The sequence below is a fragment of the Amblyraja radiata genome, chromosome 12, assembly GCF_010909765.2.
Source record: "Amblyraja radiata isolate CabotCenter1 chromosome 12, sAmbRad1.1.pri, whole genome shotgun sequence".
Lineage (NCBI taxonomy): Eukaryota > Metazoa > Chordata > Chondrichthyes > Rajiformes > Rajidae > Amblyraja > Amblyraja radiata.
This window is the reverse complement of record NC_045967.1, coordinates 55,738,764-55,764,338: the sequence shown is the minus strand read 5'-3', so window position 1 is coordinate 55,764,338 and position 25,575 is coordinate 55,738,764. Positions and strand designations below refer to the sequence as shown.

The window sequence follows — 25,575 nt, the reverse complement described above, 5'->3', positions numbered from 1 at the left end:
GTTAGTACTGGAAAGAAGAGATATGGCATATCTTCAACCATGAAGACCAGGAGCGATGTGGTTTAATTATTGGACCAATGATCTGAAAAAAGCTGCTCAAAGGAGCTGAACACTCAAGTTCAAATTTCAACCGTGAAATCTAAATTCAGTTAATAACCCTACTCTTTAAGAATATATAATTTATTGATTTAAGAGATAGTCGGACAGGTACTTGAGTAGGAAAGGTTTATCTGAAACAAGGCCAAACATAGGCAAGTGGGACTAGTGTAAATGGGGCATCTTAGTCAGCGTGGGCACATTACACCAAAGGGCCTGTTTGAATGCTGTGTGACTCAATGATACTACTTTTCTAAATGGGATTGATCCAGAACAGATCAAGTAGCTCAAGGGAGGGCATACAGGAACTTTATAAGCCAGTAGGAACAGAAATGTTATATCATAACCAGTAACCTCATTGCTTGTTCTTCAGTGTGTTCTTTTGACTGCTATTAACATCAAGCCAGCGGGTCAACTCTGATTCAGCTAGGTATGTGGAAGAGTATACCAAGAGCAGTACCACATGTACATAGAATCTATGAGGAGCAAAAGAGGCAAAGTGATAACGCTGGCCACAGGTGTGCTGGAGAGTGAAAGCAGAAGCAATGAGCAGAACTTGATGATTCTACAGCTAATAATTTAGATCAAAACACAGCCACTTGCGTTGTGGTGAATTTGAAGGCTGGTGGACAACTAAATAGCTAACTGAAGAAGGTTCCAAAACCATTCCCGACAGTGGAGACCAACAGTTAAGTGACAAATGTTGAAGCATTTGCAAAAACTCTTCAGCCTGATATAGGCACGAACGTTCCTTCTGAGGTTCCCACTGTCAGAGAATCAAGTCTTCAGCTAATTTGATCTACACCATGTGATATTACAAAATGGTTGCTAACAAATGGTACATAATAAAGTCTACATGTTAGATAACATTCTGGATGCAATCTAGCATAAAGTGTTCCAGAACAAGCCATACCTGCAGCTACGCTGTCCCAGTAAGGCTACAAAACTTGCATCTTGGCAATGTGGAAATGTGATACCAAAAATCAGAGAATGTAATGTTCACATTGCTGGGTTATAAGCTAACCAAGACACTACACTGTTCCTCCAGTTTGCATGTGGCCTCACACAGGCAGCGGAGGAGGCCCAGGACAGAAAGGTTGGTATGGGAATGGGAAGGGGAGTTAAAATAGTTAGTAACAGAGAGATCCAGCAGGCCTTGGCAGAAAAGCATAAGTACTATACTGTTCTGCAGGTGCTGTCTGTACAGTGTTTGTATGTTCTCCCTGTGACCGCCTAGGTTTACTCCGGGTGCTCCGATTTCCTCCCACACTCCAAAGACATAAAGATTTGTTGGTTAATTGGCTTCAGTAAATTGTAAATAGTCCCTAATGTGTAGGACAGTGCTATGTGCACGGGGTGATCGCTGGTCGGCACGGACTTGGTGAGCTGACAGGCCTGTTTCTTTGTTGTATCTCTAAATGTTCTGTAGAGTTTAGTTCAATCAAGAGATACAGCACGGAAACAGGCCCATGGTCCCACCGCGTCTGCGCCAACCATGGATCACCCGTGCACTCTAGTTCTGTTATCGCACTTTCTCATCCACTCCCTCCCTCTATGGGCAATTTACGGAGGACAATTCACCTACAAACCCGCATATTTTTGAGCTGTGGGAGGAAATTGGAGCAGCCACAGGAAACCCACATGGTCACAGGGAGAATCTGCAAACTCCACAGAGTACCCGAAGTCAGGACCGTCTCCAGGATCGAACCCAGGTCTCCGGCGCTGATAGGGCAGTAGCTCTATCAACTGCATCATTGTGGTACACTGATTGTAGTCAGAGGAAGAAAGCTGGGAAAGAGGTGGGGTTAGGACAAAGCCTGGCAAGTGATAGGTGGCCACAATATACTGGAGTAACTCAGCAGGTCAGGTCAGGTAGCATCTCTGGAGAGCATGGATAGGTGACGTTTCGGGTCAGGACCCTTCATCCGACCCGAAACATCACCTATCCACTTTCTCCAGAGATGCTGCCTGACCCGCTGAGTTATTCCAGTGCTTTGTGTCTAATTTTGATATCACCTATGGGTGGCACTGTGGCGCTACGGTGGAGTTGCTGCCTTGCAGTGCCAGAGATCTGCGTTCGATCCTGACTACAGGTGCTCTCTGAACGGAGGGTGTACGTTCTCATCACCTGTGTGGGTTTTCTCTGGGCGCTCCGTTTTCCTCCCACATTCCAAAGACATGTGTCCCTAGTGTGCGGGGATCGCTGATCGGTGAGCCGAAGGGCCTGTTTCCCCGTCGTATCTCAAAACGAAACAAAACTATCGGTGTTCTTCAGACATGCTGCCTGACCCGCTGAGTTACTCTAGCACTTTGTGTCTATCTTCAGTATAAACCAGCATCTGCAGTTCCTTCCCACACAAGTGATGGGTGGATACAGGTGAGTGGGGTTGATTGGACCATAATCTATGTGGAACATAAACACACAGCAGGTGTTCAAAAAGGAACTGCAGATGCTGGAATATCGAAGGTACACAAAATTGCTGGGGAAACTCAGCGGGTGCAGCAGCATCTATGGAGCGAAGGAAACACACAGCATACTGAATTCTAAAAGATTCTGTTCTGATTATGTTCCCTCACCTGTATCCATGCGTCACTTGTGTCCGAAGGAACTGCAGATGCTGGTTTATACCAAAGAGACACAAAATGCTGGATTAACTCAGCAGGCCAGTTCATACATCCCAAAGGCAGAATTGGGCCATTCGGCCCATCAAGTCTACTCCGCAATTCCACCTTGGCTGATCTATCTTTCCCTCTCAACCCCATTCTCCTGCCTTCTCCCCATAACCCCTGTGACCTTACCAATCAAGAAGCTGTCAATCCTTAAATCGTGTCAATTCTTAATCTCCACCTGAAAAGGCTAAAAGCTCTATCACTGCTCTGTTGCAATCATTACCTCATGATTTTATCCGTCTTCTGAAGTGTCGAGGGAAGTGAAGCCAGAAGTCTAACCACTCTGCGCTCGCTGCGATTGGAAACTTAACTGGACTGGGAACCGAGTGCACGGGACAACCGGACTTTGGTGTTTGGAAATGACAGCGCCCACATGTGTAAATATGCAAAACGTATTAGGGCGGCACAGCGGTGGAGTTGCTGCCTTACAGCACTGGAGACCCGGGTTCGATCCTGACTACGGGTGCTTGTCCGTACGGAGTTTGCACGTTCACCCCGTGACCGCCTGGGTTTTCTCCGGGTGCTGCGGTTTCCTCCCACACTCCAAAGACATGCAGGTTTGTAGGTTAATCGGCTTCTGTAAATTGTCCCCTGGTGTGTGTCGGTACGATAGTGCGTGTGTACGGATGATCACTGGTTGGTCGGCGCGGGCTCGGTTGGGCCGACGGGCACTCTGGGAAAAAAAAACTAAGCTAAACTTGACTGTGCAGTGGGGTCAAGGAAAGAGCGCTCACGACGCGGGCCCTGTTTCCACCACCACGCACAAAGAAGCGCATGGCAAACAGCATTGTGCAGGTGCAGAGAAGTGTGTTCATCTGTGGGTGGATCTCTCTCTGACGCTGCCTGCCTGGCCCGCTGAGTTACTCCAGCTCTTTGTGCCCACCCTTGGTCAGGTCAGGCTGCAGGCCGCCCAGCAGGCCCACACAGCGTTGCCATGGTGACGCCGGGCGATGGCCAGCCGGCCCGGACGGCCCGCGCGCCTGCGCACTGCGCCCCCCCTCCCCTCCCGCCCGCGTCACGATCATGAGCGCGGTGTGCGATTGGCCGCGGCTGATTTCATTGTCTGGCCCGGAGAGCAGGAGAATTCAGCTGAATTGATATCCGTCTGATTTCGTCGCAAAAAAAGGTACGCGCCGCTGATTTTACCATGAATTCAACCGGATTTGAGGAGTCTTTTCCTCTCTCTCGGGCCGCGGGCGATGGCGATGGCGTCGGCGGACAGTGGGTAAAGTTGGCGGCTGAGCGTGGCCTGGTAGGTCATCCCAAATCCCCTTGGATATTCGAGTTCACATCTCCTGCCCAATTCACCGAGCCCCAGGCGCAAACTTTACCCCTCCCTCACTCCCCTCCTCAGCACCACCAGCCCCTACCCTCTCCCCCTGCCCTGATGCGGGGGAGACACAGACACAGACACAGACAGGGAGGGTGGGAGGAGGGAGGGAGATTTCACATGAGAGCGGCCCCGGCCGTCTGACTCCACTCATGCGCATAGCATAGCATGACTGGGATCTCCACTGATTGCAAGCACGCAAGGTGGGGGTGGTGGTGCAAGATCCTGTGCAAAATTATGTCTTTTTGATATTGCATTGGAGTTAATTAACGTGCAGCAAGAGTAAATGAATGAGCCGAGAATTACTTAAACACAGTCTTCAAGAGAGGGTTAGAGTTAGCTCTCAGGGCTAAGGGAATCTAGGGATATGGGGGAAGCAGGAACGGGGTATTGATTTTGGATGATCCAGCCATGATCATATTGAGGGGCCGAATGGTCTACTGCACTTATTCTCTATGTTTCTGTGATGTAATGTTACACCATGCAACGTGTTCTTATTGTGCAACGTAAATGCAGACTGCACAGCGAATTAGTACTGAATTATAACAAGATCACTATCTGGTTTAATGTCACAACATGCAATATCTTGTCTCTGTGGCATACACACGCAGAACAGCACTCACACACACACATATTTAGTGAAGCACAAACACAGTGCATTGGTGAGCAGAGCAACTGGGAATAATTTCCTTCATGCAGTGTTACAAAAATACAGTGCAGCCAAACAGGGCAGTAGAGTTAATGAACGTGCAGCAAGGGTAATGAATGAGCCGAGAATTACCAAAACACAGTCTGCTGTAATGCCACACCATGCAATGTGTTTTCTACGTGCAACATAATTGCAGAACAGCACACTGAATTTATACTGAATTATAACAAGATTACAATCTGGTTTAATGCCACAGTGTGTGCAACATCTTGTCTCTGTGGCATGTGCACGCAGAACTACACATAAGCACACATGTGAAGGATAAACATAGTGCATTGTTGTGCAGAGCAACTGTACTCTGGGACTAATTTACTTTAATATATAATGCAGTGTTTAAAAAATGCAGGGCAGTAGATTAACGTGCGGCAGAGTGATGAATGAGCCGAGAATGAATAAAACACAGTCTGGTTTATTGCCATATACTATGCAACGTGTTTTCTATGTGGAACATAAACGCACAACAGCACACTGAAGTTTTATTGAATTCTAACAGATTATGTTCTGATACTTTTTTAATTAGAATGTATTAGGTTACGTTGTGCACACAAACACAAATTTAGGGAAGCATTGTGCCAAGCAACTGAATGCTGGGACTTACTTTAATATATCATGCAGTGTGACAAACAAGGTGTTGGATGTGGCACTTCTGCAGCAGAGTCGTAGAGTTTTAGAATGATTTGATGATAATGACTAAAACACTATCTGGTCTAATATTACAATGTGCAATATGTTCTCTGTGTGGGGTGTAAATGTGGAACAGCACACAAAAACATTTAGTGAAACACAAACACAAAGTGCATTGTTGTGCAGTGAAACTACTCTGGGACTAACTTACTATAATATATCGTGCAGTGTAACCAAAAATACAGTGCAGCCAAACAGGGTCCTGCATGTGGCAATGGAGTAAAGGGCCTGTCCCACTTGGCGATTTTATTTCGGCCACTGCCGGCATCATATCAGTGTCGCCGAAAGATTTTGAACATTTCAAAATCCAGCGGCGACAAAAAAAATGTTGCGACACTTGAAAAAACACTGCTTGTCATACGACATCACACTGCATCACGCTGCAAATTTTTCGATGACCTGATACGTCAGTCAATGATGCCGGCAGTCACCGAAAAAATCACCAAGTGGGACAGGCCCTTTAATTTAATTAATGTGTAGCAAAGTAAGATATTTTGAAATGATCCAAAAATTGTTATCATTCAATCTGGTTTAGTGCTATAATGTGCAACATGTTGGCTATGTGGAACAATGCACACTGATTTTTAGTGAAGCACAAACACAGTGCGTTGGTGTGCAGACCAATTGTACGCTGGGATTAATTCACTTTAATATATCATGCTACGCAGCCAAACAGGACAGTGGAGTGAATTAATTTGCACACACACACACACACACACACACACACACACACACACATACACACACACACACACAGTGTGCTGGTATGCAGAGCGACTGCACCCTGGGATCAATGTTCTTTAATATACCATGCAGTGTCACAAAAATACAGTGCTGCCGAACAGTGTTTTGATGTGGCAATCAATGTGCAGAAGAGTAATCTAGTTTTAGAATGATCAGAGAATTTAAGATGTGGAACATAAATGTGTAACGGCACACACAGATTCAGTGAAGCACAAACACAGTTCATTGTTGTACAGAGCAACTGTCCACTGGGACTGATTTACTTTGCAGTGTAACAAAAATTGCAGACCCAAATGGGATCTTTGATGAGGCAACGGAGTTAATCGACGTTCAGGAAAGTTATATATTTCAGAGTGAATTGGGAATTACCAAAATAAACCCAGTCTGTTTTAATGCCACAATATGAATATGCAAGATGTTCACTATGTTTTATATACACACAGAACAGCACGCGCACACAAATTTAGTGAAGCACAGACACACTGCATTGTTGCGTAGAGCAACTGGTCGCTGAGAGTAATTTACTTCACAATGGCAAGCAGTGTAACAAAAATGCACAGTGTCTTGGATGTGGCAATGGAGTTATCCAATTAATGTACAGCAGAGTAATACAGTTTGGAATGATGCAGCAATGATCAAAACATGGTCAGGATTAATATCACAATATTTAAGATGTTCTCTGAGGAACGTAAACAGAACAGCACACACACACACACACACATTTAATGAAGCACAAACACAGTGCATTGTTGCACACAGCAACCACACACTGGGGCTAATTTATTTGAATACATCATGCACTGTAACAAAAATTACAATTTTACCGCTTAATCAATTATGACAGATATTATCATCCAAACAATATAAAATGATTTTAGACAACATTCTAAAACTGTTGCTGAACCTAATCTCATGCATTCTAATATAAAAAGCAACGTAATCTGTTAGAATTTAGTACAAATTAACTTGGCATAATGTAACAGTCTTCAATAAAATGTAATTTAGTGCAATATAATACAGCGTTCATTTACTGCTTAAAAATGTAATTTAACAGAATACAATTTTGCACAGCTTGATCTAGTTTAAGGCACATCATATAATTTAATGTGCAACACAAGCTAATTCTAAGTGGTACTCTGGTGATTTTGATTCTTCCAAATGTGGCCGTTTCTCCAGTGCCAGCTCAATGTCACTTGAGCACTGCAGTTAACATTCCAAATCAATTAACCCTTTCTGACAAATAGTTGCTTCTATTGCAATGAGCAAATGTAGCATTGGCAGTCATTAGGGTGAGAAAGCCCTGCTGAGAATTGCTAGCCCGTTCTCTTATTGTGGAGAAGCTGTAAATAGCGAGGGTAAATTGATATAATAACTACACTTAAGGAAGGGAATGTGATCGTAACTAGAGGTTGAGTTTCCTAATGACATTGGTGCTATTTGATTTCACCTTTTTTCTAATTGTTTCCTTAAACTCAAGAAAATGTTACGTCTTAATTCATTGCATTTTTTATTACCTGTTTGATGCTGGAGCCAGCAGGCTAACACTTCTCAGTAACTTAAGGACAACTTGTTCTTGCCATGTTCTCATTTCCCGCTTGAACCTTTCTCAACCCATTGTATTTCTTACATGCCTCTGATAAAACCTCGGATAATTTAAAAAGACATTGTGGTGAACTGTATGGATGCCAAAGGCTGTTTTACATATAAAGTAACGTATTTAAAATTCATCCCATGTCACACACCTCACGGCTGCTTTCCATCGGTCACCCACTCCACCTCACCCCGACCCAATTAATGGAGCTATAGCGAACGCAACACAAATGATCTTATAGCACGAAGATAAACACAAAAAGCTGGAGCAACTCGACAAGCCGGGCACCATCTCTGGAGGGAAGGAATGGGTGACGTTTCGGGTCGAGACCCTTCTTCAGACTGGTTAGGGATAAGGGAAATGAAAGATATAGACGGTGATATAGAGAGATAAAGAACTGAATGAAAGATATGCAAAAAAGTAACGATGATAAAGGAAACAGGCCAATGTACTATTAGCTGTCTGTAGGGTGAAACTGAGAAGCTGCTGCGACTTGGGTGGTGGAGGGATAGAGAGAGAGGGAATGCCGGAGCTACCTGAAGTGAGAGTAATCAATATTCGTAACACTGGGCTGTAAGTTGCCCAAATATAAGATGCTGTTCCTCCAATTTGCATTTAGCCTCACTCTGACAATGTAGGAGACCGAGGACAGAAAGGTCAGTGTCGCAATGGGAAGGAGAATTGAAGTGTCCAGCAACTGGGAGATCAGGTTGGTTCAGGCGGGCTGAGCGAAGGTGTTCCGCAAAACGATCGCCTGGTGTGCGTTTGATCTCGCCGATGTATAAGAGTCCACATCTTGAGCAACGGATACAGTAGATGAGGTTGGAGGAGGTGCAAGTGAACCTCTGCCTAACCTGAAAGGATTGTAGGGGTAGCTGGACAGAGGCGAGGGAGCAGTTATAGGGACAGGTGTTGCATCTTCTGCAGGTTGCAGGGGAAGATACCTGGGGAAGGAGTGGTTTGGGTGGGAAGGGATGAGTTAACCAGGGAGTTGTGGAGGGAATGGTCTCTGCAGAAGGCGGAAAGGTGTGGAAATGGGAAAATGTGGCTCGTGGTGGGATTCCATTGGAGGTGGCGGAAAATTTGGAGGATTATGTGTTATATGCGACGGCTGATGGGGTGGAAGGCAAGGACTAGGGGGAGGGGGAGCAAGGGCGGAGCTGCGGGGTACTGAGGATACACGAGTAAGGGCCTCATCTATGCTGGGAGAGGGGAACCCCCGTTCCCTAAAGAATGAGGGCCTCTCTGATGTTCCCCTATGGAACACCTCATCTTGGGTGCAGATGCAGCATAGACGGAGGAATTGGGAGTAGGGGATAGAGTCTTTGCAGGAAGCAGGGTGGGAAGAAGCGTAGTCGAGATAGTTGTGGGAGCCAGTAGGTTTGTAATAGACATCAGTCGATAGTCTATTTACAGTGACGGAGACTGTGAGATCAAGAAAGGGGAGGGAAGGTGTCGGAGATGGTCCAAGTAAATTTGAGTACATGATGGACATCGGTGAAGTTAATGAAGTCCATGAGTTCTGCATGGGTGCAGGAGGTAGCACCAATGCAGTCATCAATGTAACGAAGCTAGAGTTCGGGGATAGGGCCAATGTATGCCTGGAACAGCACCACTTTTATTGCTCCTTCCAAGGGGTAGTGACTTTAATTCACTTGCCTCATTATAACCTTAGTCAAGCTTCACCTAATCAATAAAAGTGTTTTGCTGCTGAACTGGTTATTGTTCAAAGCAAATTTGACACCCAAGCTAAATGAATAGATATTAATGCAGATGATAAAATGCCTTTTCTGGGTTGAGTTTTTCAACATAGAAACATAGAAAATAGATGCAGGAAAAGGCCATTCAGCCCTTCGAGGCTAGCACCGCCATTCAATATGATCATGGCTGATCATCAAAATCAGTTTTGTTTTTTCCTGCTTTTTTCCCCATATGCCTTGATTCCGTTCGCCCTAAGAGCTAAATTAGCTCTCTTGAATACATCCAGGGAATTGGCCTGCAAAATTATTTCTCCATTTCAAACTGACCTCACCAGTGTCTCCTTTGTGGTTGCTTGTAATAATAACGTGATGTTTTTCATGGTTGTCTTTATCCGTCTATTTGCCTCTGCTACTTCTCTTCCTCTTCTTTTCCCTACACACCAGACCAAACATTTGATGTTCCCTGCAGCAGCAGCAGCAGCAGCAGCAGCAGCTCTGAACTCAACAGTCAAGTCAAGAGCGTTTCATTGCCATGTGTATCAACCATGGAACGATGAAATTCTTACTTGCAGCAGCATTACAGGCCTGCAAACACAATACAAATAGATAATATATAATGAACAACATTCATGAAATTAATATCTCCAATAATAGTGCAAAAAGAAACCCAGAGTCCTAAAAGTTGGTAAGTTCTAGGAACAGAATTATTTATTTGGCCCATTAAGTTTAATCCGCCATTCAATCATGGCTGATCTGTCTTTCCTACTCAACCCCATTCTCCTGCCTTCTAGCCATAACCCCTGACACCCATATTAATCAAGAATCTGTCAATCTCTGCATTTACAAATATACATTGACGGCCTCCTGTGGCAATGAATTCCACAGATTCACCACCCACTGACTAAATAAATTCCTCCTCATCTCCTTTCTAAAGATACGTCTTTTAATTCTGAGGCTGTTCCCTCAGGTCCGAGACTCTCCCACATGTGGAAGCATCCTCTCCACATCAACTCTATCCAGGCCTTTCACTTTTCACCTTTGTGCCCCAAACAGTCCATAGATCACAGTTGAGGGTTAGTGTTGTGTAGTGTTCAAGAGTCTGATGGTTGTTGGGAAGTAGCTATTCTTGTAGTCACTGATTTCAGACCCTTATACCTTCTTCTCAAATGGTAGGAGTGAAATGAGTGCATGGTCAAGGTGCTGTGGGTCTTTGATTATACTAGCTGCAATTTTGAGGCAGCGCCTCCTATAGATCCCTTCTCTGGTGGGTAGGTCTGTACCCAGGATAGACTGGGCAATGTTCATCACTTTTTGTAATCTCCTTTGTTCCTGAGCATTCAAGTTGCTGAACTACAGTAGGCCACGTGTCAGCCAGTCAATAGGCTCTTCTCTCACTGGTTTTCCTTTCCTCCTTTAATGATCTCTTGGAAGACATTTTGTTCTCCCTATACCGAGCTTACTCAACCAACCTTACTTCCATTGAGCTGTTCTCCACCCACCTTCCCGTGTTGGACGAGGTTATTTATGTTTTCTGTCCTTCACAACGACCAAGTTCAAGTTCAAGTGAGTTTATTGTCATGTGTCCCTGATAGGACAATGAAATTCTTGCTTTGCTTCAGCACACAGAACATAGTAGGGATTTACTACAAACAGATCAATGTGTCCATATACTATAATATAAATATATACACACATGAATAAATAAAATGATAAAGTGCAAATATCATTCAGCACACAGAACATAGTAGGGATTTACTACAAACAGATCAATGTGTCCATATACTATAATATAAATATATACACACATGAATAAATAAAATGATAAAGTGCAAATAACAGATAATTGGTTATTAATAATCAAAGTTTTTTCCGAGCCAGGTTTAATAGCCTGATGGCTGTGGGGAAGTAGCTATTCCTGAACCTGGTTGTTGCAGTCTTCAGGCTCCTGTACCTTCTACCTGAAGGTAGCAGGGAGATGAGTGTGTGGCCAGGATGGTGTGGGTCTTTGATGATACTTCCAGCCTTTTTGAGGCAGCGACTGCGATAGATCCCCTCGATGGAAGGAAGGTCAGAGCCGATGATGGACTGGGCAGTGTTTATTACTTTTTGTAGTCTTTTCCTCTCCAGGGCCCTCAAGTTGCCCTACCAAGCCACGATGCAACCGGTCAGCATGCTCTCTACTGTGCACCTGTAGAAGTTAGAGAGAGTCCTCCTTGACAAACCAACTCTCCGTAATCTTCTCAGGAAGTATCTCCATCATTCTTTTTCTTCCACCAAAGCTTCTTAGATTTGTACCAAGGAGCCCTTGTTCCTAACCCTATCATTGTATTGAGCTGGCTGTCATTAAAGTCACTGATGACATTGTATGCATTTATGATTTGTTGACCAAATGCAACTTTTGACGCATCTTGTGTGGGAAAGAACTGCAGATGCTGGTTTAAATCGAAGGTCAACACATCTTTGTCTATTTTGATGCATCTTCTTGTGTATACTTTACCACTGTCGCCTGTGTGGGTGGAACCACTGTTATAGGATAACTCTCTTGCATTCCATTTGGAGCCAAATCTATTCTCTGCCTTCTCTCAAATGTTTCCTGCTGCAGGTAGACAAAAGTGCTGGAGAAACTCAGCGGGTGCAGCAGCATCTATGGAGCGAAGGAATAGGCAACATTTCAGGCCGAAACCCAAGGGTTTCGGCCCGAAATGTTGCCTATTCCCTCGCTCCATAGATGCTGCTGCACCCGCTGAGTTTCTCCAGCACTTTTGTCTACCTTCGATTTTCCAGCATCTGCAGTTCCTTCTTAAACACTTTGTTTCCTGCTGCAACTGTGTGTGTGTGTCTCTCTCTCTTTCTCAATGTCCCCACTGTCCCAACACTTTTAGAATGTTCCTCTAACATTCAGTGGGTGAACAGAAACTAATCATGGAAAAATTGAAACTTCTGAAAATTGAACCCTTCATCCATCTGAAAAGGGGTTTTGATCTGAAACATCACCTATTCTTTTTCTCCATAGATGCTGCCTGACCCGCTGAGTTACTCCAGCATCTGGTATCTATCTTTGGTTAAACCAGCATCTGCAATTCCTTCGGATACATAGATTCTTGCATTCTCAGTGTCGTCATATTTGACCCCAGGGATCTGAACCACCTGCAGAAAGCTCATTGTCTTCATGATCTCATTACATCCCTGCTGAAACATTCAGTCACACATGTATTACCCCTAGACTTGGTGATTCCAATTTGTTTGGGACTGATATCCCTTTTTATACTCTCTGTAAACCCATTATTTAACTTGCATCAAATTCTTTCCTGTACTGGAATCTCAAAATGTGATTCCCATTGAAGCAACAACTTGGAAGTGGGAATTTTGAAACTGCCTTTCAAATCTCTATATGTTGTCATCACTCCCTTCCTCTTCCAGCCTTGGAACCGTCTTTGAATTATTTGGGTTCCACTAGTTCCGGCTGCTCAGCAATCCCTTAGTTTAATTGCTCAAGAATTCATGGCTGTATATTCAATTGCCAAAGTCATACACTCTGAAAGTCCCTCCTGAAATATCTTGACACATCTTCTCTCTGAGTCACTGCTTTAAGAGCTACTTATTTGTCAAATAATTCATCTTAATATGGGGGTTTTTTTTTGTTGGGGCTTCAGTAAAGTATCTTAGGATGTTTGATACATCAAAGGTTCCCGATAAATGGAAGTTGCTATTATTAAAACAGTGAAGAGGGTAAAGATTTGGAGAAAATCTGAAAGGAAATACTAGGTCTCGGTTGATTGCAAGGGGGAGGAGAGGGGGGGGGAGGGAGATGGGGTAGGGGAGGGAAGGGGAAGAGTGTGGAGGGAGGGGGAGAGGGGTGGGGGGAGAGAGGGGAGAGAGTGGGGAGTGGGAGGGGGAGGGGGGGGAAGAGAAGTGGAAGAGTGGGTAGGGAGGGAAGGGTAGAGGGGTAGGGGGAGTGGTGGAAGAGGGACAGAGGGGTAGGGGAAGGGGTGGGGGTGAGAGGGAAGGGAGGGGGAGAGAAAGGGGTGGGGGAGGGAGAGGGGTGGGTTAAGTGGGAGAGAAGTGGAAGAGTGGGGAGGGCGGGGTAGGGGGAGAGGTGGAAGAGGGACAGAGGGGTAGGGGAAGGGGGCGGAGGGAGAGAGGGAAGGGGGTGGGGTAGAGAGGGAAGGGGGTGGGGAGAGAGGGATGGGGGTGGGGGGAGGAGAGGGAGAGGGGTGAGGAGAGGGGGAGGAGAGAGGAGTGGGGGAGGAGGAGAGGGGAGGGGGAGAGAGGTGTGGGGGAGGGGGGAGATGGGGTGCCACCATGAGGTACCACCTCCAGTTTAAATTCCATTTGGAATATTTTGGAGGACCAAGAAACCAAGAACCAAGATTGTGTCGTTGAAGACACAGTTACCATTGGTTGAGTAATTAAATTCAGTGATGATCAGAGACCCGAATTGGTTATGTTGATTTGGAATTTGCAGAGGATTTTGAGAGACGTTTTTGACATTAGTGGCACATCCATGTATGGGGACCACTTGGGAGAGGTGTGAAGACCAGGATCCGATCAGCCGTGATCTTACTGAATGCTGCAACGGTCTCAAAAGGGCACTATGGATTACTGCTATTTCATTGTTCTTGTCTTCTTGGTAAAAGAGGGATTTGAAATCAAGGCTGAGATTTAAAATCAGCCACTGCAAGTCTGGAAGCCAATACTGATACGCGAGTTTAGGGGTGATGTGTGGATGGGAAGATGTGACTTATAATTACAGTGTAATATTTATCCACGAAGAATATATTGGTCATGCTACTTGTAGTCAGAAAATAGTTTTCAGATATAAACGGTAGCTTTAGTTTATCTAAACTGCCCATTAATTACAATTCATTTGAATTGCCGACTTATTTAAACTGAGCAAAGCTAATGTACACAGCAAGTACAAATATTATAACTTAAATCAAATAACTTCATAGCAAGATGTGCATTTATTATAGCATCTGCACTTAAAATGTAAATATTAGTTTGTGCATGTGTGTGTGTGTTACTATTGCTATTTGGATAAGATTAATCAATTTACCAGAATGATTTGTTTTTGGAGTATTACTTGCAAATTATGTGCTGAAGGGAAACAAGTCTGCACTCATGTGATTTATGACTTCTTTGGAGGCCATTTTGTTGTGGTTTGCATCTTGACAATCATTTTTCAATAATTATTTTAATTGCAACAGCCACCTGTGGGATTATGTTCGAGTTGACAAAGTGAACTTTCAACAATCAACAGTTAACTAAAAGAGCACTGTACATGCACAGTATTTGAGCCATTGTAAACACATTTGTGTGTTTTGTCAGGTAATGGAATATAGACTGTTCATTCATTGCATTAAATGGCACGCCTCCAATCACCATAGGTGTAATTATGCAGAAACAAGGAACTGCAGATGCTGGTTTACAAAAGAGGACACAAAGTTGAGGAGTAACTCTGCGGGTCAGGCAGCATCACTGGAGAACATGGTCCCGACCCGAAATGTCACCTGTCCATGTCCTCCAGAGATGCTGCCTGCCCCGCAGAGTTACTCCAGCACTCTGTGTCCTTTAGGTGTAATTATGTTCTTGTTGCTCAATCATACCTTTCCCAAATGTTGACGTTACTCCTTTAGAAGAAGCCAGTTGTATTTGTTGTATTTTTATAAATCACTGGTTTCACCTCCAGCTGAGGAATCGCGAAGTGCAAGGTGGAGCAGCAATCTTGACTTGCAAAGTTATCCTCGATCGAATGTGACAGCAGGGTCAGGAGCCAAACAGAATGGGGGATTGTCCACAGGTATGATTGAATTGATGCAAAATGTGATCAGATGAATTCATAAGGCACTTGCTGTTTTGGAAGGGTAGATGCAAGGGAATCTGGGCTTGCATAACCTGTACCAAGGCAACCAAAGCATTTCTTATAATTACTCCAGTTCTGGCTGAGTTTAGTTTAGTTTAGAGATACAGTATGGAAACAGGCCCTTCGGCCCACTGTGTCTGCGCCAACCAGCAATCTCCACACATTAACCCTAGTCAACACACACACACACACACGGGACAATTTACACTTACACCAAGCCAATTAAACTCCAAACCTGTTCGTCTTTGGAGTGTGGGAGGAAACGGGAGATAGTGTAGAGAAACCCACGCAGGTCATGGGAAGAACGTACAAACTCCGTACAGACAGCACCCATAGTCAGGATCGAACCCGGGTCACTGGCACTGTGAGGCAGCAACTCTACCACTGCGCCACCTTGACCCGCTTGTTGTGCAAGACTGGAAGTATAGATGATACTGAAATACCATAGATGAGACTGAAAAGTATAGATAATACCAGTTTAAATTCCAGTTGGAATATTTTGGAGGACCAAGTAACCAACCAAGAACCAAGAAAGGTAGAACGTTGGAAAAGTAATTCAGTTGGTTGTTAAAAAACTTAAAATCTGCTGTGCTCCATTTAGAGTAACAGATGAGATACTTTTTCAAGTAACATTCACATGTCAGCCACAGTTGGAAGGTGGAGAGATTCTGTTTTGAATATACAGACTTTAATTGGAAAGCTAGAGTGTAATTTGATTCACACTGACACCATGAGGCCATGCAAACGAGCCTTGAATATACAATAGTTGGAAGGGATGCAGTTTGTTTTATGCTCAATGACTGCTGGAAAACTTTCTTTTCAGGTAACCTGTGCCAGCATTCAATCATTCATAAGACAACAATATAGTAGATGTACAGTGTCCTCCATAATGTTTGGGACATAGACCCATCATTTATTTAAGGTACACAAAATTGCTGGGGAAACTCAGCGGGTGCAGCAGCATCTATGGAGCGAAGGAAATAGGCGACGTTTCGGGCCGAAACCCTTCTTCATCATTTATTTACTTGCCTCTGGACTCCACAATTTGAGATTTGTACTAGAAAAACAATCACATGTGATTAAAGTGCACATTGTCAGATTTTAATAAAGACCATTTTTATACATTTTGGTTTCACCATGTAGAAGTATTTATACATAGTCCCCCCCATTTCAGGGCACCATAATGTTTGAGACACAGCAATGTCATGTAAATGAAAGTAGTCATGTTTAATATTTTGTTGCATATCCTTTGCATGCAATGACTGCTTGAAGTCTGCGATTTATGGACATCACCAGTTGCTGGGTGTCTTCTCTGGTGATGCTCTGTCATCTTTAGCTGATGCTTGTTTTGGGGGCTAGTCCTCTTCAGTTTTCTCTTCAGCATATAAAAGGCATGCTCAATTGGGTTCAGATCGGGTAATTGACTTGGCCACTCAAGAATCGACCATTTTTTAGCTTTGAAAAACTCCTTTGTTGGTTCAGCAGTATGTTTGGGATCATTGTCTTGCTGTCTTCCTTGGCCTGCCAGTCCCTTTGCAATTAGTAAGCTCACCAGTGCTCTCTTTCTTCTTAATGATGTTCCAAAACTTGATTTTGGTAAGCCTAAGTTTTGGCTGATGTCTCTAACAGTTTTATTCTTGTTTCTCAGTCTCATAATGGCTTCTTTGACTTTCATTAGCACAACTTTGGTGCTCGTGTTGATAAACAGCAATAAAAGTTTCCCAAGGTGATGGAAAGACTGGAGGAAAGACTCGGTGCTGAGAGCTCTCTTACACCTGCATTAATAAGCTATTTTATACCTGGATTAATAAGCTCCTCTTATTCGTATACAAAGCCCTTAACGGGCTTGCCCCCCCCCCAAAGCAAAAATCTTCTAACCCGCCATTCTACCTCCAGGTCCCTCAGGTCGGCTGACTTGGGGCTACTGACTATCCCCAATTTTTATACATTTTATACGGTCTAGGTTTAAGCTCAGGGGTGACCGCGCTTTTGCGGTTGCAGCACCTAGACTGTGGAATAGCATCCCTCTCCTCATCAGAACTGCCCCCACCATCGAGGCTCAAAACCTATTTCTACTCCCTAGTGTTTTTGAGTCCCTCTGAGGGGGCGCTGTAACAGTTTATGTATGTATTGTTAGGTCTGTGTACCATTGTATGTAGCACATTAGTACCTGAACTGATGTACAGCACTTTGGTCAACGTGAGTTTTTTTTTTAAATGTGCTGAACAAATATAATTGATTGATTGATTAAGGAGGCAATTAAACACACATGAGCAATTACAAACACCTGTGACGCCATGTGTCCCAAACATTATGGTGCCCTGAAATGGGGGGGGTCTATGTATAAACACAGCTGTAATTTCTATATGGTGAAACCAAAATGTATAAAAATGGCCTTTAATGAAATCTGACAATGTGCACATGTGATTTTTTTTCTTATTACAAATCTTAAATTGTGAAGTACAGAGGCAAGTAAATAAATGAAGGGTCTTTGTCCCAAACATTATGGCGGACACTGTAACTTTACTCAGGTTTTCGAAAGAGCCTTGATACGGTTAACTAATAAATAAAGTTAGGGAATGTGGATTCAGTGGATGTGTTGTGCAAGAGATTACTGGCTGCAGGACAAGCAGCCTAAAGTGGGAGTTATGGTCGGTATTTGCAGAGGAAGATGATGCATACTGCTGATCCACAAGCATCGGTGCTGGGTCTGCTGCTGCTGCTGCTCACAATTTACATTGAAGATTTAGTCTCTGCAATCAAGAACACATCTAAATTTGCAGCAGATGTGGATGGGGGAGAGGCATATTGAAATGTAAAGGGACAGGAAACATTTTTTTTAACAAGACTTGAATGAGCTGTAGAATGTTAAATGATTGGCAACGGAAGTGAAAAAAGGTGAGGTAAAACAATTTTGACAGGAATGGAGAGGGTGCGTAGTGCAACAACTATCGGCATCCAGCATTTGTAGTCGGAGAGATTGCGTACAAATGCACCCAACATTAACAAGTTATGCCAAGGCCATCAAATTAAAATCCACGCACATGGATTGTTTTCCAGAAGGATAAGATAGAACATCAGCAAAGGTAATAGGTTTAGGAGCAGAATTAGGCCATGTAGTCTACTCTGCCCTTCAATCATGGCTGATGTATCTCTCCCTCCTAACCCCATTCTCATGCCTTCTCCCCGTAACCCCTGGCAAAGCTTTGCTCACCTACCATGAATCATGTTTGGACCACATTTGAAATACTGCATGCAGTTCTGTTTCCCATATTGTAAGAATATCAAGTCATTTGAGTGGGTGCCGAGGAGATCACAGAGATGACACTATATTAAAAGAAGGGTGAACAGTGTCTTTTTTTCTCTTGGAGAAAGAAAGGCTAAGGCTCACTGAATGGAGATCTTTAAAACATAAGTTTTGAAAAGTTAAACGTAAAGGAATATTTCTATTTGTCGGGAAAGACCCCATGAAATTGAGGTCATCAACACAAGACAGTCAACAATAGATCCAATGGGGCATTCAGAAGAAACTTATTTCTGTGGAGAATGGTTAGACTATGGCATCACTTGTGCACAAAGTGGTTAAAATTAATTGTGTAAGTACATTTAAAAGCAGATTGAAAAAGCGCATGACAGAGAAGGGAAGAGAAGACAATGCTGACTTGTCTCAGGAGAGTTTGGCAAAGGCTTGTGTGAAACCCTGATGCTGGGAAGGACTGTTTGAACCAAATGGCTTGTTTCTGTGCTTTTTCTTTTGTGGGTCTGGGGACATAATGTTGCTAGATAATGGAAATTTGCCACCTTATCTCTAACCTTAATTGCAGTTGCGTTGTCATGTAAATGTTGTGCACCTACCATCCCGTCCTAGTGATGCTATAAATGTTGATTTTTTTTTTAAGACAACAAAACAACTGCTTATTTAAAATGTACACATTTGCTTTCCCAGAAAACGTTTCCAGAGCCTTGAATTGCTGGAGTTTGCTGGTTCAGTATAGAAGTTGTCAAAAGAGAAAAGCAGGGATTGATAGGATTTGTTTTCAAATAGATGTCCCAAAACACCACATTTATTATTTGTGGAGATCTGAGAAAATTCTGATTATAGGGTGATAAGGCCTTGGAACTAATATCCCCTGTGTCATTTTTCTGAAATTCACCCCTCATCTGATCCCACTGATGGAAGGTCTCTGTGATGACAGTACATCAGGAATGCCATTCAGTTGGCATTTTAATTTTAGTGTCTTTGGAGATCCTCCCACAATTGGTTGTGAATCAACTTTCACCATCACGCTCCAGTACTTTTGTAGCCGTACCGACAGGGAGCAGTTATACATTCCTGCCTTTGTGGAGCTATGAGTGTACTGCAAGAGCTAGCAGTATACAGTAATACCAATGTCTACACAAGCCTCCACAGTCACTGACCACCCTGTGATCTCAGTCTCTGATGCCAAGGCCAGAGGTTGAATCCACGAATGTTGGCTGGCCAAGTACTAAAGACCTGTGCAGACCAACTAGCTGGAGTATTCAAGGACATTTTCATCCTCTTCCTTCTGCAGTCTGAAGTTCCCACCTGCTTCAAAGGGGTAACGGTGCCCAAGAAGAGCATGGCGATCTGCATCAATGACTACTGTCTGGTAGTCGTAATAACGTGCTTTGACAGGTTGAATATGGCACAGTTCAACAGCCCTCTCAGAAATGACCTGCCTATCGCCACAGCAGGTCAACAGCAAATGCTATCTCACTCTGTCCTGGACCATCTCGATAACAAGAACACATATATCAGGCTGCTGTTGTCGATATAATGCAGCGTGGCATTATTATTAACATCTATTCCCTACAAACTCCTCAAGATCTGCTCACTGGACTTCCCTGCCTTCCTTTGCAACTGGACCCTTGAGGTCCTCATCGGCAAAGCTTCATCAGTGTGGATCAGTAACAACATCTCCTCACTGATTATCAACACCGCATCTCAAGGCTGTCGGCTTAGTCTCCTGGTCTCCTCTCTTTACACCCATGACTGTGAGATGAAGCACAGCTCTCTCCCCATCTTCTGATCGTATACCATGTTGCCACCTTCCCCTCACCTAACAATGAACCATTCTACATTTGATCTGTTGTTTTCACACCTTATCCTTCTATATCTCTAGACTCCCCTCTCCCATGGCTGTCAGTGTGAAGACGGGCCTCGACCTGAAACATCACCCATTCCTTCTATCCAGAGAGGCTGCTTGTTCCGTCGAGTTACTCCAGCATTGGGGTGGGAGATTGCAACCTTCATGTGGTCCGCCCTGTTTCGACGAATGCAATCAACCTGGCGTGCACAATCAAATAAGATCAAATAGAACAAGCTGTCCTACAACTTTAGGCTGTGCACGCCATATGCAAGAAGAAGACTCCAGCATTTTGAGTCTACGGTGTAAACCAGCATCTGTAGTTCCTGGACTACAGCATCCATAACTTTACCGGCGACAGCACCGTGATCGGCCGAATCGTGGGTAGTGATGAGTCAGCGTACAGGAGAGAGGTAGAACATCTGGTTGAGTGGTCCCTGCAACAACAACCTCTCGCTCAGAGTCAACAAGACCGAGTAACTGACCATTGACTTCCGAAAGAGGAAGTCCGGAGACCACGCGCTAGTGTTTATTGGTGGGTCGGGTGTGGAGAGTTAACAGCGTCAAATTCTTAAACGTTAACATCACAGATGATCAGTCCTGAGTCCAGCACATAGATGCACTCACAAACAAGATGCACCAGCACTTCCACTTTCATTTAGAAGTTTAAAGAGATTCGGTATGTCTTTGAATACTCGAACAAATGATGTAAGAAGAAAGTATTCTAACTGCTTGCATCATGCATGGTATGGCAGTTTCTGTAGGGGTCATGGACTCGGGCTGCTCTACCACAGGCACAGTCTTCCACTCCATTGAGAACATCGACATGAGGCGCTGCATCATCAAGGCAGCATCTACCATTAAGGAAGCCCACTATCCGGACCATGCCCTGTTTTTACTGCTACCATTGGGCTGGAGGTATAGAAGCCTGATGTCCCAAATAGCTGGTTCAGGAACAGCTACTTACCTGCAACTATCAGATTCTTGCACCAAGCTACATCACCCTAATCCTACCTCGACAATAGAACATGTCACTGTGGACTTCTTTTTGTTTTCCTAATTCTGTTTTTTCACTGATGTCTTGTTTTGTACAATTTTCTTTTAGGATTTTATGTGTCATTTTTGTATAAATTATATGTAATTTGTTTTTGTTTGTCCATGTGCCTGTGATGGATTTTCCTTGTACGTGTATCTCACTGTGATGTATATAAACTTGAACTTGAATGGAGGTAGTATTGAATGCCAAGACAATGTAGGAACAGTTGTAGGACATCCAGCCCCTGAAACCTAATCTATCGGATAATTAGATCACTGTGATATGGGCTCAAATAGGCTGCCAGCATCATCAAGGACCCACACCACCCTGTGCACGATCTTATTTCACTTCTGCCGTTGGGAACGAGGTACAGGAGTTTGAAAACTTGAAAACTTCAAATGCCGAGGAGTCAATATCACCAACATCTTCTCCTGGACCACCCATATTGAAGCAACAACCAAGAAAGCACACCTACGCCTCTACTTCCTTAGAAGGCTTAGGATGTTTGACATGTCCCCTACAACTCTCACCAACTTCTACAGATGCACGATAGAAAGCATTTTCTTAGGTTGCATCACAGCTTGATTTGGGAACAGCTCCATCCAAGACCGCAAGAAATTGCAGCGAATTGTGGACGCAGCCCAGACCATCACACAAACCAACCTCCCTGCTATTGACAACATTTATACTCATGCTGCCTCGGCAAGGCCAGCAGCATAATCAAGGATGAGTTGCACCATGACCACTGCCTCTTCTTCCCTCTCCTATCTGGCAAAAGGTGTGAAAACGCACGCCTCCAGATTCAGGGACAGTTTCTTTTCAGCTGTTATCAGGAAACTGAAACATCCTACCACAACCAGAGACCAGTGCTGAAGTACTATCTACCTCTTTGGTGATCTTCGGACTATCCTTGATCGAACTTTGCTGGCTTGACCTTGCACTAAATGTTATTCCCTTATCATGTATCTGTACACTGTAAATGGAGCAAGTGTAATGTATTGTCTTTCTGCTGACTGGTTAGCACACAACTGGTTACCTCGGTACACGTGACAATAAACTAAACTGAACTGAAAACTGTAACGTCCAGGTTCAGGAACAGCTTTCACCCAACAACCATCAGACTATTGAACACTACGAGCTCCAACTGAACTTCGTCTTGGTTTTATAATCAAATGTCAAGATTTCTTCCTCTTACTGAAGTGAACAAATCTTACTCTCATTGACAAATTTTGGAAGTCAAGGGCGATGTGTGGAAACATTGGTAATAGCCCTCATTTGCATCAGTCTTCCAGAGAATCTGGATCCCCTACAACTTGTGTACAGGGAAAACAGGTCAATGAAAAACTTTATCACTCTTGTGCTACATTTAGTCCTGAATCACCTTGACATAAAGAACACCGATGTTGGGATGCTATTCATTGATTACAGCTCAGCCATCAACACCATAATAGCAGATAAGATCATCAGTAAACTTCTGAACCTTGGCCTCCATCTGCAACTTGTTACTGGACTTCCTGACCAGCAGCCACAGTTGGTTGGAATTGGTCTATAAGAATTATTCTACCCTGATCCTCAATACTGGTGCACCTCAGAGTTGTGCGCTCAGTCCCTTGCTCTGTTCCCTGTACACCCAAGATTGTATGGCCAAGTACAATGCCAACTCGATGAAACCGGGATCCGCAGTTGCTGGTTTGCAAAAAAAGATACACAAACTGCTGGAGTAACTCAGCAGGTCAGTCAGCAACCCTGGAGAACATGGATAGGCGACGCCTCGGGCCGCGACCCTTCAGACACCAACTCCATCTTTTACATTTGCTGATGATATCTCTGCTGTTGGTCGGATTAACAACAACGATGAGATGAAGTACGGAAAGAGATGGGGGACCTTATGTCATGGTGTCAGAGCAACAACCGAGCCCATGCAGGCGGCCCAAGTGTTCTTTCTCTTCTGAAATAAATGATGGAAACACTCAGCACGTCAGGCAGCATCTGTGAAGAGAGAAATAAAGTTAACATTTCACGCCATTTACCCACATTGGAACTCTGAAGAAGAGTCAACTAAGAGTTAACTTTATTTTTGAATCTCGGCATCTACAGTAATTATTTTTCCGTTTGGTAACTCATTACCTCTGCAGACATTGGAGCTGCAAAGAAACCACCTGCTGAAGACCGTCAGTCTGAAGAAGGGCCTCGACCCAAAACGTCACCTATTCCTTCGCTCCATAGATGCAGCCTCACCCGCTGAGTTTCTCCAGCATTTTTGTCTACCTGCTGAAACATGCTGTTAGTGTAGCTCAATGCACTGCAGGTGCATCTCATTTAACACCACTGATCTTGATTCCATCACCCTGTTTATTGATCAAAATTATTTTTGCACCTTGTACACTTAACCCAGAATTAGAATGAAGCCAGCTGATTGAAACTGTTTTGCTGTAATCTTTGGAGTCATTGGGAGTCATTTATTCAGATTTTCTGATAATTTTGAGATTAATGGCATCATCAGATTCACCTAATTTCTCCTCAATTGATTGCTCTGAGAACATTTTCCATTCCTTTGGCAAACAAAATGAAAGTTTCCTGCACTCCCAGTGGACAGTATTGATCTCTAGATGTGAATCATTGGTAAGAAATAAAAAAGGTATGATTCACAACAACCACATATTACATCAGACGTCACTTCACGAGGTGTCCATTGCTTCTTATTCTTAAATCTGTTTCTTCACAAGTTCACAAGTTATAGTAGAATTAGATAATTCGGCCCATTGAGTCCACTCCGACATTCAATCATGGCTGATCTTTGCCTCCTAATCCCATTTTCCTGCCTTCTCCCCATAACCCTTGACACCCGTTCTAATCAAGAATTTGTCGATCTCTGCCTTAAAAATATCCACTGACTTGGCCTCCATGGCCATCTGTGGCAATGAATTCCACAGATTAACTACCCTCTGACTTATTTCTTGTTTCTTATTGATTCCCAGTTATTCTCTTGTACTTTAATGGTTTAAACTGGTACTGTAGTCATTATTGTATGAAGGTTTATTCCTTTGTTTTTTTTTAAGTTAAGGAGTATGGAAAGGCAATTTTATAAAATGTTAAATCGATGTGGGCTTTCTATGTGTGGTGTACATGTAATTCTTATTTACAACTGTTACCTTACATAGTTGATGTGACGCCTGTTTGCCATATTTAAAAAAGAGGAACTGTGAAATCAAGGAACGTAAATTAAAAAACAAAATAGCAATTTTTTTTGGAGACCAATAAAAAGAATGAGAATGGGGCCATTAAGAAAAAGATTGTTAAAAACATAGGTACAAGGCGTTGGAGAGGCATTTGGAGTATTGTGTTCAGTTTTGGTCACCCTGCTATACGAAAGATGTTGTTAAGCTGGAAAGAGTGCAAAGAAGATTTATGTTACCAGGACATGTGGGGCTGAGCTATGGGGAGGGTTTGGGCAGACGAGGACTTTATTCCTTGGAGCCCAGAAGGATGAGGGGTGATCTTATAGAGGTCTATAAGATCATGAGGGGAATAGATAGAGTAAATGCATGGAGTCTTTTGGCCGGAGTAGGGGAATCGAGAACCAGCGGACATAGGATTGAGGTGTGAGGGGAAAGAATTAACAGAAACAAGAGGGACAACTTTTTCACAGAGAGGATAGTAAGTTTAGAGAACGAGCTGCCAGAGGAGGTAGTTGAGGCAGATACGATAACAACATTTAACACCATTTGGACAGGTACATGGATAGGAAGATTTGGAAGGATATGGGCCAAATGCGGGAAGGTGGTACGAGCGTAGATGGCTTAGGTTGGTCGACATGGCAAGTTGAGCAGAATGGTCTGTTTCTGTGCTATCTGACTATGACTTTAATAGAGAAATGGTAGAAACATCCAATCATTATGTTGCTTTGCTATTTACTAATGAGAGATAAGTGATGAGCATGATATCAGATGGTGAGTTGTCGTGAGACAGGCACACTTAAAATAGAAGAAGGGGATATATTAAATAAACCAGTAAAGCCTGGAGGATAAAATCCTGCACCAGATA

At 43.6% G+C, this 25,575-nt stretch overlaps 1 protein-coding gene across 9 annotated transcripts in view; it reads left to right on the top strand.

The window, feature by feature from the left end:
- The first annotated feature begins 3,755 nt into the window (after positions 1-3,755).
- hdx (highly divergent homeobox) overlaps positions 3,756-25,575 on the top strand; it is an 86,453-nt gene continuing 64,633 nt past the window's right edge. For 6 of the 9 annotated variants that reach the window (XM_033030827.1, XM_033030829.1, XM_033030825.1 and 3 more), the window contains exons 1-2: positions 3,756-3,889; positions 15,212-15,324. In XM_033030827.1, coding sequence (XP_032886718.1) covers positions 15,307-15,324 — 18 coding nt within the window. In that variant the 5' untranslated portion in view covers positions 3,756-3,889; positions 15,212-15,306. The other 3 variants (XM_033030828.1, XM_033030822.1, XM_033030823.1) reach the window with 1 other exon arrangement.